General features: G+C 43.7%; 1 protein-coding gene across 1 annotated transcript in view; it reads left to right on the forward strand.

The window, feature by feature from the left end:
- POGLUT1 (protein O-glucosyltransferase 1) overlaps window positions 1–13,893 on the forward strand; it is a 46,826-nt gene extending 32,933 nt beyond the window's left edge. Inside the window, exons 2-11 of the mRNA XM_015645700.1 lie at window positions 6–197; window positions 1,984–2,127; window positions 2,557–2,692; window positions 5,274–5,395; window positions 6,917–6,976; window positions 7,956–8,055; window positions 8,847–8,905; window positions 10,702–10,869; window positions 11,385–11,441; window positions 12,061–13,893. Coding sequence (XP_015501186.1) covers window positions 6–197; window positions 1,984–2,127; window positions 2,557–2,692; window positions 5,274–5,395; window positions 6,917–6,976; window positions 7,956–8,055; window positions 8,847–8,905; window positions 10,702–10,869; window positions 11,385–11,441; window positions 12,061–12,217 — 1,195 coding nt within the window. The 3' untranslated portion in view covers window positions 12,218–13,893. The remainder of the gene's footprint in view (window positions 1–5; window positions 198–1,983; window positions 2,128–2,556; window positions 2,693–5,273; window positions 5,396–6,916; window positions 6,977–7,955; window positions 8,056–8,846; window positions 8,906–10,701; window positions 10,870–11,384; window positions 11,442–12,060) is intronic.
- The last annotated feature ends 282 nt before the right edge of the window (window positions 13,894–14,175 follow it).

Below are 14,175 nucleotides of genomic sequence, written 5' to 3' on the forward strand. Positions count from 1 at the left end.
GGAAGGCACGCCCGAGCCGCTGCCCGTTCCCCGCCTTTCCAGCCCGCCGCTTGTTCTGCCGGCGGAGGGATCGAATCCTTTGGCTTTTCCTTCCTGTGTGTTTTAGATGCCAAGTGGAAAACGATAACTGGCCAAATTAAGAAAGCTGTGGAAGCCTATGAGCCGTGTGTAAAGGAAAATTGCAGCTGCCACCAAAGGTGAGAGACTGATTTCCTTTCGACTGCGCAGGTCTCCGGACGCAGGAGGGAATACTTTCGGCAGCACTGGTGGATTGGGGATTAGCTAGGGAATATTTTGGCCCAAAGGTGTCACATCTGCAGCTATGGGACCGCCGCTGGTCACACACCTTGTTACCCTCTGCAGCTGGACGTACAGTGTGTTGGCATTTCATGTATGACCACATAATAAACCACACAAATAGCTGGTGACATTTCTCTTAACAAGCCACTTCTGCCTTCTCACTCAGTAGGACTGAGGTGGTTTGATACCTATAAGCAGCCTTTTTATTTAAAGGAGGAAAAGGAATTTAGGAGTTATCATATTCTTTTGCCTTTAAGATTAGATTTCAGATCCATAAACACAGATGCCCAACTTCAGGCCTCCTATTTAAAAGTATCAGATGTGCTCACTCATTTTGGGGTTTGAGTACTGTGTTGGCTTTTAAAATCAGATGAGTCATATTGAGCAACTGTTTGTACACTCTGTTTGGAGTTTTTGATCTTCATTGCTCTTGAAATATTGATGAGGGAAAGTCTCTTCTAGCTGAGCCTTCCGGCCTTTTTGAGTTCCAACCCAGATACAGCCTAAAGACATGTCCTAATCTTTAAATGTACACCCCACCAGTTCCTGCCCACCTATGGGCAAAACACCTTCCCAAGTGGTTACAACCTCCAAAACTTCTGCAGAACATAATAGGCAATAGAAACATGAAGTGAGGATGTGCCATGGCACTGCAACTCTCCTCCTGTTCTCAGGCTCATTCCGTTTGCATCCCTACCCGACTGCTCGTGCTCTTGTGGTCAGACTATGTACAATGGCAATTCCTGGCATAGTTTCACTGTTCTCTCTACCCGATTAGGAAATAGCAGAATTCTGGAGTTTGGAGGCGACCTCTTGAGATCATCAAGTCCAACCCTTCTGCTCAAGTAGGGTTGCCAGGACTGAGACCAGTCAGGTTTTGAGTATTATTTGACAATAATATGTCAAAGAAACTCCATAGCCTCTCTAGGCAACCTGTACCAGTGTTTGACCACCCACACAGTGGGATCACCCTGACAGTATTTTCTAAAATTGAAACATTGATGCAATCTACCTAAAAGCAAAGAATGTTTCCTTGGCTGTTACAATCTGACAGTGTTTTTTACCTGCTCCAAACAGTTAGGTGGTGGGACTTTTAGACTAAATTTATGTAAATTGAGTCCTCCTTCTGTGTTTTCTTATATTCATTAGGTTTGTGCTTCCATACTATGTTCCTGGAGGTCACTGGTGATGTGCAGAAGTCACAGGACATGTGCTACATAGGCCTGTCCTTCTGGGCCGGCTTTCACTCACCCAGTGTTCCTGGGTGATGGTATTTCATGTAACTAGACTGTTACCTACATTTGTAATGTCTACATAACATGAGATTTTGTGAAGAATTTGGCCTTGGTGTGTCCCATCATTTTTGGAGTGCCAGAGCACAAGGGTGAAGTCAGCTGAAGGATTTTACCCAAAACATGGGCTATGTCAGGTACTTTTGTGGGAGAGTAACTAGAGTTGTCCTATGCTGGGCTTTGTGTTCAGGCAAGCAGCACATAGGTAAAAGCGTGAAGCTTGGGCCTATGAGTCTCTGGGGAACTTCCAAGTGACTTAAATTCTCACACCAGAGCTCCTAGAAGCTACATGGAGCTTATTTTAGCTAGAAGACTGTTCTGCACACTGCAGTAATTTAATGTGCAGTATCTTCCCTATGGTACATAATAATGGCTGATGGTTTTGTTTCAGTGTCTGGAAGCAGGACCTGGCTCCTTTTCGAGGTGGCATTTCCAAGGAGACAATATCAGATGTGGTGAGCCGGAAGCTCGGGACCCACTACCAAATAATTAAAAACAAACTGTATCGTGAGCAGGACTGCATGTTCCCTGCAAGGTAAGAGCTGTGCAGAGGATCTGCTCTCCCTAGCTGGGACAGAAGAGTACTTCCAACACTGCCAAGTTGGAAGTTATTGAGTACAATGATATTTCAGAGGTCTGAATTCCTCATCAGAGCAGGAGACCAGAAAATAAACTCTTAGGCTTATTTGCATCAATAGGAAAGTGTCACTGTTGCACTTCAGTGTACAAAGGGTTGGTTGGTTGTGGGATCCTGATCAGATCGGGCCAGATTTAATAGGATCTGTTGCCTCACTGGTGTCCATAGTGCAGTGAGACTTGGAGGCTGCTGTAGTCAGTTCCCAGTTTGCATCATGGTATAGCTTAGGCTCGCCGTCTCTTCTGTCTCTGTGCAGAGGAAGGCCTGCAAGAGACTGCAGGAGCCTGCCTCCTTATAGCTCTTTTGCCATGTGTCATCTCCCCACAGATGCAGTGGAGTTGAGCACTTCATTCTGGGGGTCATCCACCGCCTCCCTGACATGGAAATGGTGATCAATGTGCGAGACTACCCCCAGGCTCCCAAGTGGATGAAACCCATTATCCCAGTCTTCTCCTTCAGCAAGGTACACACACCTTTAAAAGCTGAGTGTTTCCAAGATGTGCATGTCCTTCTTTCTCTTGGGAACATATTTTTGAGGATGGTTCTCTGCAGGTTTTCCATGCCTCAGAATTGCTTACTACTTCTTGCCTTTCGTTTCCATTTGCTCCCAGTTTTCTGGCAGACAGACTTGCAGATCAATTTGATAGATCAGCTTTCCCCCTCATTAGCTTCTCTTCCAGGTCAAAAAGTGTACCTCTGCTGCAGTGGAATCATACACAGCTGGGTGGGATATGTGGCAGTATTCCTCCCATATGCTACAATACCTCTCTTAAAACTGTAGCCATAGTTTATCAGCAATATTAAGGATTTTTGAACATGTCAGTTGTCATACAGTAATCTTATTTAATGTGAATATTTTAGTCCTTTTTTTTGGTGCCACAGATGTGTGTTTCTGTAATCTTGTGATCTCTGAACCCTTTTCTCTTGGATTCCCTTTTCTACCTGCAGATGTGCACACACACACAGAGGCACATGCATGCATGGGGACAGTCACTCTTTGCTTCTCTGTTCCCAGACTCAAGAACCCTCATGCATATTTTCCTACCTCTCCCACTGTTAAACCTGACTTGTAGCATAGTGTCTCATCCTTTACAACAAAATGTTCTTGCACCTCAAGCTTTGGCTAATCTTGCTTTGCCTTAGTGTATGTTCTGTATGCCCAAATCCTGCATTTTTACAACAAATCCTATTCTTGTCTGAAGTCCGGCAGACAGTAAAGTACAAGGAGAAGCAGTTAATTATTTGGTCTTGCTAGTTCCAAACCCAACTCTGTTTCTGCTACTTTTCAGCATCTTACTCTGAACCTGAGTCTTCAGCTCATGCAATCTAAGCCATAATATGATCCATAACTATTGCCTACTCCTCAGTGATCCTAAAATTCTCTCTAGATTTTCAGTACAGGCAATAACATGTTTGCTGCTGGATGCAACCCTAAAGCCAACCTGTCTTGCCCCTTGACCATTGAACAACCTTAACTCTAGCCAGCAGAACCCAAGCTTTTGCAAAGCAGGTTGCGGGAGTTTAATCTGCAGTTGTTTTCATAATTCTGTCCCTGGGTGCCCTGCAAGACCCTGCAAGAAACTGAGTTTCTGTGCTCACTGTTGCCCAGTATCTGAACTGTAAGCTCAACCCTATCTTAATTGAAACCCAGTGTCCAAGCACAGCTCACATTTCAGCAGCCAGTGTTAGGAAGATTTCAGGGTGCTGGTCCCATGTGCTTTCTAAAGCTGAAAGTGTAAGGATTGAGGTATTTTCCTGTTCTGCATCTCAGAAAGTTGATCATGGAGCTGTTGTGGTCTGTTACCAGCGATTGGTTGTAGCAGGACTGAGAAGACAGAGAAGCACACACTCATTCGAGTTGGAAAGGACCTCAGAAGGTCACCCAGTCCAGCCGCTTTGCTCAGAGTAGGAACAGCTCTGGGCTTCATCCTTCTCAGATCTGAGCATCCCTGGGGACAGGCATCCACAGAGTTGGACCTGTTGTCAGAATGAAAACATATTTCCCACTATCTAACTGGGATTTCTCCTCTTGTAATCAAAACTTGCCACCACTCATTCTGGCTCTGCACTTCAGAGAAGAGTGTGTCTCCTCTTGAACTCTCCCATTAGGCTGTAGGAGATGGCATTTACATTTCCCCAAGCCTCTTCTTCCTGTGCACAGACAAAGCCATTCCTCAGCCCCTGTTCATAAGTTGTGTGCACTAACCTCCTGACTACCTCACTGGCCTTGGACTCTCCAGTATCTCCAGGTGACAGATAGATGGATAATTGTGTAGGAAGTTTACTACTAGTGCAAGAAAGTTGCCTGGTTTCATGGAAGGGTTTAGTCTTAAGTGCTGGTCTTCCCTCCAATAATGTATGGGGACTTAAGCAACCAAACAGGAGCAAGGAACTGGAATTCTTACATGACCTGGATATTTGTTACAGTGTATCATAAGTGATCTCTAGGAAGTCTGGAATGAAGTGTTGGAAACCTTAATGTCAAAGTGTCTCTACATGCCTCTGTCTCTGAGGAGGTAGTAATGCCTCTTATCATCAGAAGAAAACATATTTAGCTACACATAGGCACAAGCCTTTAGTGAGTTGAGCTCAGGTCTTTTGCTATTTACTAATCAACTGCATCATGGATCTCTTTTGCTATTTACTACATGAAAGTCCTGTGTCATCGCACAAGTAAAAATCACTGAAGCATTTCAGTATCAAGCTGTCTTCATATAAATGCTGCCCAGGGAGGTCATGGAGTCTCCCTCTCTGGAGACATTCCAAACCCACCTGGATGTGTTTCTGTGTCAGCTACTCTAGGTGACCCTGGCATGGCAGGGGGGTTGGATTGGGTGATCTCCAGAGGTCCCTTCCAACCCTAATAATTCTGTGATTCTGTAAGCCCAGCAAATGGTGACTGCAAAGCTCTTGTGGCCTCTTTTGGATACATAATGGAGAAAGCCAGCAGAGCTCCCAGAAGGAACATTTGTTACTGGTGGGCTCAGTCAGTAAACCAAAGTAGATATTACTCTCATTCTTGCATTACTCTCCTTTTTCTCAAGACATCTGAATACAATGATATCATGTATCCTGCCTGGACATTTTGGGAAGGAGGACCAGCTGTTTGGCCAATTTATCCAACAGGTTTAGGGCGCTGGGATCTCATGAGAGAGGACCTCAGAAGGTATGTTTTGAAAATGGTTATGTGTGGGGGGAGGTTTCATGGAAGGAAAAAAATCCATCTTGCACTGGGCAGCACTGGGCCACTGTTGATGTCTAAGACCATAGGTCTGTTGGCCTATGATCTGTCCTGCTGCCTCACATTAACTACCTACAGCCTAACTGCTGTATGGGAATTCTCCATAGAAACCTTGGGTGATCTCACTGGAAGTTATAATTAGCTCTTCTGTTTGCAACCCTTTAGTAAGGAATGCAGAGGACAAACTGTGCACATCCTTCATGCTGTCAGGGCTAGATTACTATCGAGTTTGGGGAGAGCAGGTTTGTCAATAAAGTAGCAGTTATCTTTTGCGTGCAGAAATCTCCCCTGATATGCAGAAATATTTTTCTTTCTTTTCAACTACTTCTCTAGGAGCTGTGTTTTTTTCACTGCAGGGATGATCCAGGATGTTTGTATAAGCTTCTGGAAGGCTAAAGGAAAGCCTTCTTTAGATCTGCTTTTACTGAGTGTCATTGTGCAATAGAAAAACCTGGAATCATTCCTAAGAATCCAGAGTAAATACTGGGCTAAACAGAAGACATTTCTGGCTGGGAATCTTCCTTTTGGCAGGATCTTTTGACTTATTAGCAGAGTAAGGGGCTGCTTCCCATGGAGAGTGACAAACCAAGTGTTCAACACTGAGTGAACACAAAAAAAAAAAAGTAGCAATAAAACAGCAAAAACCACGTCTATGTAACTGACTTGACATCTGAACTCAAGCTTGAATCTTGCACTTTTCAAAATCTGAAGATCCATGTGATTATTCATAGCTAAAGCTTAATGTGTTGTAGTGTAATGGAGGTCCAAAGCATTTACTCATCCTCGTGTCTTCACTTGTTATAAGGAGATCAGCTTGGGGGTCAGGACCTGCATGTTCCAGCAGCTGCAGTAGGAGAGTATGGCAGAGTTCCCCTGAGAGGTGGTGAGGCAGGTGACTGCACTGGCAGAAAAAAACCCCAGGTGAACAGCTATTTTGAAGGATTTGATTAGGTTTAAAATGAGAGTGATTAGGGAAAAACAGTGAACTCCTGTGTTTTAAATGCAAAACACTAGGTGGGTTTTTTGTTTCTTGATTGGTAGTTTTGCTTTGTAGTGGGAAATGACTGATTAGAAACTCTCTAGTCGTTTTTCACTATCCATAGTTAGTGAAGTACAGCAAAATAAAGCCACAGTACAAAAAGTGGATTCAAATCTTAGGTAGACTTTTAATACCTTTCAAGGTTTGGTCGGGGGCTGTGTGTAATACATTGTTTTACCTGAAAGGTTTTCTGGAAAGTAGCCTATATTATGTTGCCTTAAACACAATATTCACAGGAAAACCTGTTTCATTGGACCTGGCTGAGAGATTTTTTATGTTATAATGAAGAGAGTGATTTTCATCAAAAATGAAGAATAGAAAAAGACATCATGCTGTGAAAGCTGATGAGAGTGTTGTTTCATGGTTATATGAAATCATTTATTGCCATGTATAAAAATTATTTTCAGATCTGCAGAAAAATGGCCATGGGAGAAAAAAATCTCTAAGGGATATTTCCGAGGATCCAGGTGAGCATTTTTTTCCTGCAACAGAAGATTCTACCAATCGAGGCTGTGACAGCTGTCTGTATGTAGAAATTTCCATGTCTCTAAGACCTAATCCCTAATTAAGTGTAACTCAGAGTGTGTTTTCTGAAAGTAAGGAAAGTGAGACATGTTGTACAGCATTGCACTATTAGTAATTCTCCACAAGAACTGCCATTTGCAACTAGTTTATTATAATCACCTAATATTGGAAACAGAAGTTGTGATGGATTTGCCACATTATTTCTTAATGACTAAAACTGTCACCTCAGGAACCCACTTGTTTTGTTCTGTGAAGGGAACTGCAGGTGCATGATACAAATATAAAGATTTAATATTGCTGTTCATGTTTTCTACCAATGTGAGTGCTTTATTTGTTGTGCAAGTGCTTCACACTGAATGAAAAGTATTCTGGCCTTGACTTACCTGAGTGGTGGGGGATAAGAGAAGATTGGTTTTGGCCTCTCTCCAGTGACAGTTTGAAATAATACTTTGTTTCTTTCCCTTCCCCACTAGGGAAGGATTTGATGGCTTACTAGGTAGACACAGGAGGTGATGAGGAATGTGTCTCAGGGATGTCATAACCTTGTTTATCAGCAGTGTTTTAAAGTCCTGTCAGAGGGATCACTGCTGAAGATGCTGAGCATCTCTTAACTCTCTCTGACTGAGGTGGGAGTTAAAGCATTTGGCACCCATCAGGATAAAGGAAGCAGGATTTGTCCTGGGAATTGTTTAAATAATAGTGTTAAATATATAGTCAGTCAAATAATTTTGGTACCCATAATGTCATTCTCTTCTGTTAATATACCCTTGGACAGAAATTACACTGTGGTACACACTTCATAATGTTTTGGGGGTACACAGGGAGGTCAGCCTCAGAAAGAAGCAGTGCCTCAAGTCCTGTAGTCTGCTAGCTGTGTTGAGTCATGGGGATTGGCAATTAGTGACAGCATTTCTTTTTCAGAACAAGCCCTGAGAGAGATCCTCTCATCCTGCTGTCCCGAGAAAACCCGGAACTTGTTGACGCTGAGTACACTAAAAACCAGGCTTGGAAATCTGAAAAGGTGTGTAGGTGTTTGTCTGTCTTCAGAGTGTGAAGGCCAGAAAGGGTAGCATTGCAAGATGCCTTTGATGAGAGAGAAACATCTTGTTGGAGAGTTGTGGGTGATCCTTTAGAGTGGGGGAGGTTTGTAGTTTCCTTGATGGCCGCACCTCTCTGACAGATGAAAGGAAGGAGTCTCTGGAGCCTGGCAGGCCAAACACTTTTCTTCCTTCTACGCTTGTTGTTCAAGGAAAGCAGAACACATAAGAAAATGAATCTCTGCCAATCTCCTCCTCTCCCACAACAACAAAATTGGCCAACCCTTCCCCTTCTGTCTCTGAGCTGCCTCTCTGGTGTTGTCAGTCTTCAAACCTTTTTCTGTTTTCTCCATTTCTTGATCCTATTGTGGATAACTTTCTGATAACTGTTGCTGATAACTTTTTAGTTCCTTACTTAGTCGACAGTCCAGCTCTCTCCAGACAGTCTTGGCTAATCCAGTTACACTTGGTTTCACACAGTCCATTGTCCCAAGCTGTTTTCCACTCTATAGCTGCCAACAAAACATTATCATTTAATGTGTTTGTGCTGGCATTCACTTACAGGCAGTGTGTAATTTACTGAGCTTTTTTTCATGTTTGAAGGGCCGGGAATTCTTTACAATCCTTCTAACAGCCCACCAGAGAAGGTTTTCTCAGAAGTGGGAATGGAAGGTTTTGACACATCACCTTTGTTTCTAACTGAGAAGGAAAACAAATCACCATTTGAAGCTCACTGTTTTGTTTTGCTTTGTTTTTTAATTCTCTTTATTTTAAGGACACCTTAGGAAAGCCTCCTGCAAAGGAAATTCCATTGGTTGATCACTGCAAATACAAGTAAGAATTTTGATTAGTAAACCTGTTCAAGGGTTGTGGGTTAGCCTTTCCTTGCATGGTGTAGGGTCTCATTTTATTTTAAGGTCTAATTCAACATCCAGCTTCATGTAGGTATGAAAGCTTGTGAGCAGATACAAGACAGTTGAAAATCTGGGAGCTTAGCATGACAAGTGCTGCCATTGGGCATGTGTAGTAAAAGAAAACCTGAAATCTGATTGAGCAGAACTTGTAATAATTCAAACTTTTATGTTGTTTGGGAGAATGTGGTTTGATTTACAAAGGTTTTTATTCTTTAACTACTTAATGACAGGTTTTTGGTGCAATACTCTCATGGGTTTCTACGTACAATATAAACTCTTAGTGTGTACGCACTTGTGTGTCAGATGTTTTGATTTTTCTTCTGCTAGTTGTGATTCTGCCAGCCAGAATCTGCTGATATAAGAGCTCAGTCATTTGGCTGAATCTGTGTTTTTGTGCAAATGTGATTGACTTGTCTCATTTTATATTTCACTAGACTGTAGCCCAGATTTCTTCCTTCTGTTACACATACACTGCCCAACTCTGATGCTCCCCAGCTCATCATATGGTGTAGGCTGAGACCTTCTCACACACTTTTGTTGTAGCCCGGGGTGGTAGGGTCAACATGAACTTTTGTCTGCTCCCTTCAGTGTAGGTGTTAGAGCAGGCTGCTTTGGCTGAGGTCATGGATGGTGGGAGCTGTGTCTGACATTGGAGAGAGGCATTTCCATGCTTCCAGATCATCATTCTTGTTACATCTCTACATGTGTTTGTTGAGTTCCTAATACAGTGAGCTCCTCATCCCTGCCTTGAGATCCTAGGTAATACAAAGTAATTTCAGATTTACCCTTTGTTATTTAATGCTGAACTAAGTTTAGCTGTAATTCCCATCATGTCCAAAATATATATAATATATAAGCTCCATCTCACCCAAAATAGCTTCATTAAAGGAAGAACTCTCTTCCCCCAGCTCAAAATGTTTGACTTCAAAGATCAGTTATGTGTTCTGGGGAGGTTTTACCCGTAGGAAAAACAGCTTTCCATATAATAGGAGAAATGTGGGTTTGATAAAGAAAACAAGTAATCAAACAAACATCCCTATGAGATACAGTTTGCTAAGAGAAATACCCCCTTGCCACAGTCAAGCCCATTTTACTGACTTGGCAGAAAATACTGAAAACAAAATTGTGGATTCTTTGTTATCTGCAAGGTCCATCTGTTGTGTGCTGGCCCATTTAACCTCCTAGGATTGCATTCCCAAGTTAATATGAAGCAATTACATTCAGATTAAAGCAGAATCCCAGAAGAAAAAATAACCTGAGATAGATGTGGCAAAGCACAATGATGAACAGAAAAGCTTCACTGCAAGGCAAGAGAGAATTAGGAAAAATTTCCTTGTGGTTGACAAAGCCTCTGGGTGACCCCATAGGGTCATAGAATCCATGTTTTGACCTTCCATGCCTTGTTGGCAATTGCCCATGAGACCTCGTGGGTTTCTCATAGGCAGGGGCTTTTATCAGAGGTAAAGCCTCATACCTTGAATTTCTCACTGAGTTTTGACAGACAGCAGAAACTGACCCAGCACACCCTTAACTTCAGCTCACCTTTCCTGTGAACAGCATCAAATAAATGCCTTTCCTCTGTTTTAGTGACTGGTGTGCTGCTCAGCTGCTGCCTGTCAGGGAAGGTTTACTGCTACCTGGGGACCAGCACACCTTAGTGCATTTCCTCACACAAAATGTGTAATGAGGACCCTCTCTCTGCTCATCCTTTTAAAGGTACCTGTTTAATTTCCGCGGTGTGGCGGCCAGTTTCCGCTTGAAACACCTTTTCCTGTGCGGCTCACTCGTCTTTCATGTTGGAGAAGAGTGGTTGGAGTTCTTCTACCCCCAGCTGAAGCCTTGGGTCCACTACATCCCGGTGCAGTCAGATCTCTCTGATGTCAGGTGTGAGACCTGAATGCTCCATGGAGCATTCCATAGCATGGGGAAGCCTTTGGGAAGGTGGGATGGTTTGTGTTAGGCCATGAAATGCCTCCACTCCGAGACAACAGGCAAAGACTCTTGGAGATCATGATGTTTTCTCTTCACCACCACCCCCAAAGAATCCTTTGCTGGTATTACTTGGGGAGTACAGTTTCACTGGAGTAAGTCTCTCACTGAAATCAGCAGGCACTAGACACTTAAATTTGCAAGTGGGCAGCAGAGATAAGGGGGAAGAAGAACTTACCAGTGGGCCAAAAATGTGTTAGCTCCCAGATTTCAGGATGTTGTCCAGAACTGATGTGAAACAATCAAGAGGAGAAGTTCCTTCTGTCCTCTGAGGTGAGCAGCACCTTCACTCATTTGTAGACTCAACTTCACCTTCCCCAACAATTTAGCTAAGGGATGATGTTCTCCACTGAGCCAGTTGTTTCATAGTTGTTTTTTCGGGTTTTTTTTTGTGTTTTTTTTCATTTTAGGGAACTCTTACAGTTTGTAAAGGAAAATGATGCCATAGCACAAGAAATTTCAGAGAGGTAAGCAGTGTGTCCTGCCTGGCCACTAGGCAGTCTTCTTCCAAAACATTTTCTTACACCTCTTTTGAAGGAGTTGCCCATCAAAGACAAACCAGTATTAGTAGGGTACAGTATAACTGATCTTCTGCAATCACAGCAGGAGGGCTGGAGCACTCATAACAAGCAGAGGGAAGCAGAGAACAGGATTCTGTGCTCAGCTCTTTGGTTCACATGTGACCATGTGTCAGGAACCCTGTGGAAAGCTGGCAGAGGTTGGGAGCTTTCGTCTCAGTATGAGGCAAGCTGGCTCCTGGGAGCTGTATCTGCACTGTAAACATTATCTATCCAGGCTGGTCTGAAACAGCATGCATCAGTGCTGCTCTAGCTGTATGTGATAAGTGAAATCTGATATTTATTATCCCAGAGAGCAAATACTGTCTTGAGGATAGCAAAAGCACTGCAACTGTCAGAGCTGTGAGCATGAATGAAAATTGTGAAATTAAAGTAGACGGTACAGAGCAGTGCATGTTGTTTCTCATTTGAAACAAGGAAGAGTGAATGTTGATATACATCCAAACCAAAACTAATGACTCTTGTAGGAACTGGAAAACAGTCCTGACTGTGCCTTGTGTGTCTCTAGGGGACGTCGGTTCATCACTGAGCACTTGGAGATGGAGGACATCTCTTGCTACTGGGAACATCTGCTGTCTGAATATTCCCAAACCTTGACTTATAAAGTGAAAAGGAGGAAGAGCTACAGCGAGATCACTTCTGGACAGCTGAAAACAGAACTGTAGAGACTTCTCTGTTTTTCTCTTCAGCTCAAACTGATCACTGTGGAAATCTGAAGATCAATATTAACTTATCTCTTGGTCTCTCAGACTTACCTTTTACACTAGAACTACAGAGGACAGCAGTAGGCTGACTTTGACATTGCTTCCAGGCAGTGGGACCTGGTTATATTGTCACCACAAGAATGTTAAGCAGCATGTTGAATTATGGCTATTTAATGGGGTGGTCAGTCATGCCTAGAGGAGGGGTGCTAGCATTTAGGACTTAGTTACTACCTGTCTCAGAATGATCCTAAATTCCTTTCAGTTGATGAGAAAAGTCCTTACTGGACTTTTTACCAGAAGTCATGGCAAAGGACACAGACTGTGAGCTGCACTCAGCTGGCAAATACTTGCCCCTTCGGTTTGGCAAATGTTTTCTCAGCTGGGTGATAGCACTTGGGGTTTTAGGTGTTCTCTGACAGAAACAGGTACTGGGATTTGGGGGTAACCTTTTTCGATAGCTTAGAGTTGATGTTTATGTTGGGTTTTAGAGGTGAAAGTTCTTAAAAGTATCCTTGGAAGGATAACTGATCCTTGCAGAGTTACCCTACCTACCTCACAGGGGAGCAGCAGGTGCTGGTGATGTGCTTGGTAATCACTGATTTGATTGCCAAGAGGTGGTTCATCCTCCAACAGATGAGCTGGGTGCCTGCACAGCCCTGCACAACTGAGCCCCTGTTAATTATCTCTCACCAGCTGCCTGGCCAGACATTCTAGGACCCTTAGGAACCCAGAGGAAGTACTCACAGAGGTAGATTCAGCACTTATTTTTTTCCAAAAGTGCAGAGTCTGCTCTGATCCCCTTCTGAAATCTTTCTAGGATTATTTTGGGGTTTTTTTGGTTTGGGGTTTTGTTGAGACTGGTAATACATCTGGTTACTTCAGTACTTGCTTTTCTTCCCCACAGCTGTACTACTTCTTTTCTCATCTCCTTCAGCCTGGTTGAGGGAATGTCTTCAGTCACACAGTAGCAGCTACTGCTCACATTACCCATTTTGAGTTCAGTCACAGGCTGCTTGTTTTTGCTGTGTTTATGCCCACCACAGCCTCTCAGGCCAGGACTGTAATTCCTGAAATGCTCTGTGCCCCCTAAGGCAAGAGGCTGGGAGGGAACAGCATCTTCTCTGGCAGCCAGACAGGAGAGTGGGTGTCAGGAGGGACACAGGAGCCTCCCAGGGGAGCACCCTTGATGGTAAAGCAGCCTCAAGGCTGAGAGAAGCACATTATCATGGAAGAGGATGATAGCAACAGCTCTCAGCCAGTCTGCAGTCTGTGTGGATTAGGGAAGAAGGAAATTGTATGGAACAATAACATTTAAGTGCACATGTGCCCTCTCAGAGGCCTTGCAGCCCTGGTACAGGGACACAGCAGCTGACCCTATTGATCAAATGCAGGTTGCTGGGGCAGCGTGTTGGTTTTGGGACCAGTGCTGGGGTTATCCCACCCAGCAAAGGAAACAGAATAGGACATTAAAAGAGCTTGGTTTCCCAGGAAAACTGTGCCAGAGTGGAAAGGGTTTTCTGGTTTTCTATTTTTAGCCAATGGAGAGACAGCACTCCAAGAAACTGAACAGCTCTGTATGATATTTTAAAACCATTTGGAAAGAAGTGCTTTTTGGAATAAAACAAACAAAAATGAAATTTTGCTGAGTGCTTGTTGCTTCATCGAAGAGTAATAAAAGGTCTGCAGAGCCCCCGCTTTTCCACCCCTAGATCTTGCGATGAGACTTGATTTCTTGCACCTTAGGTGGCCCTTGGCTGAAGTGATGGTTTGTCAGGAGTGGGGGAAGAATCCCGGGAATTCAAGTCCCATGGGTTAAAATACTCTTAGGCTCGGTGGGAAGGCCCAGGCACCTCCCGTGGTGGGGAGCTTTCACTCCTTTGGTGACAGGCCTCACAAACGAGTCTGGGGGCGCTTCGGGG

This window comes from Parus major, chromosome 1 (genome assembly GCF_001522545.3).
Source record: "Parus major isolate Abel chromosome 1, Parus_major1.1, whole genome shotgun sequence".
Lineage (NCBI taxonomy): Eukaryota > Metazoa > Chordata > Aves > Passeriformes > Paridae > Parus > Parus major.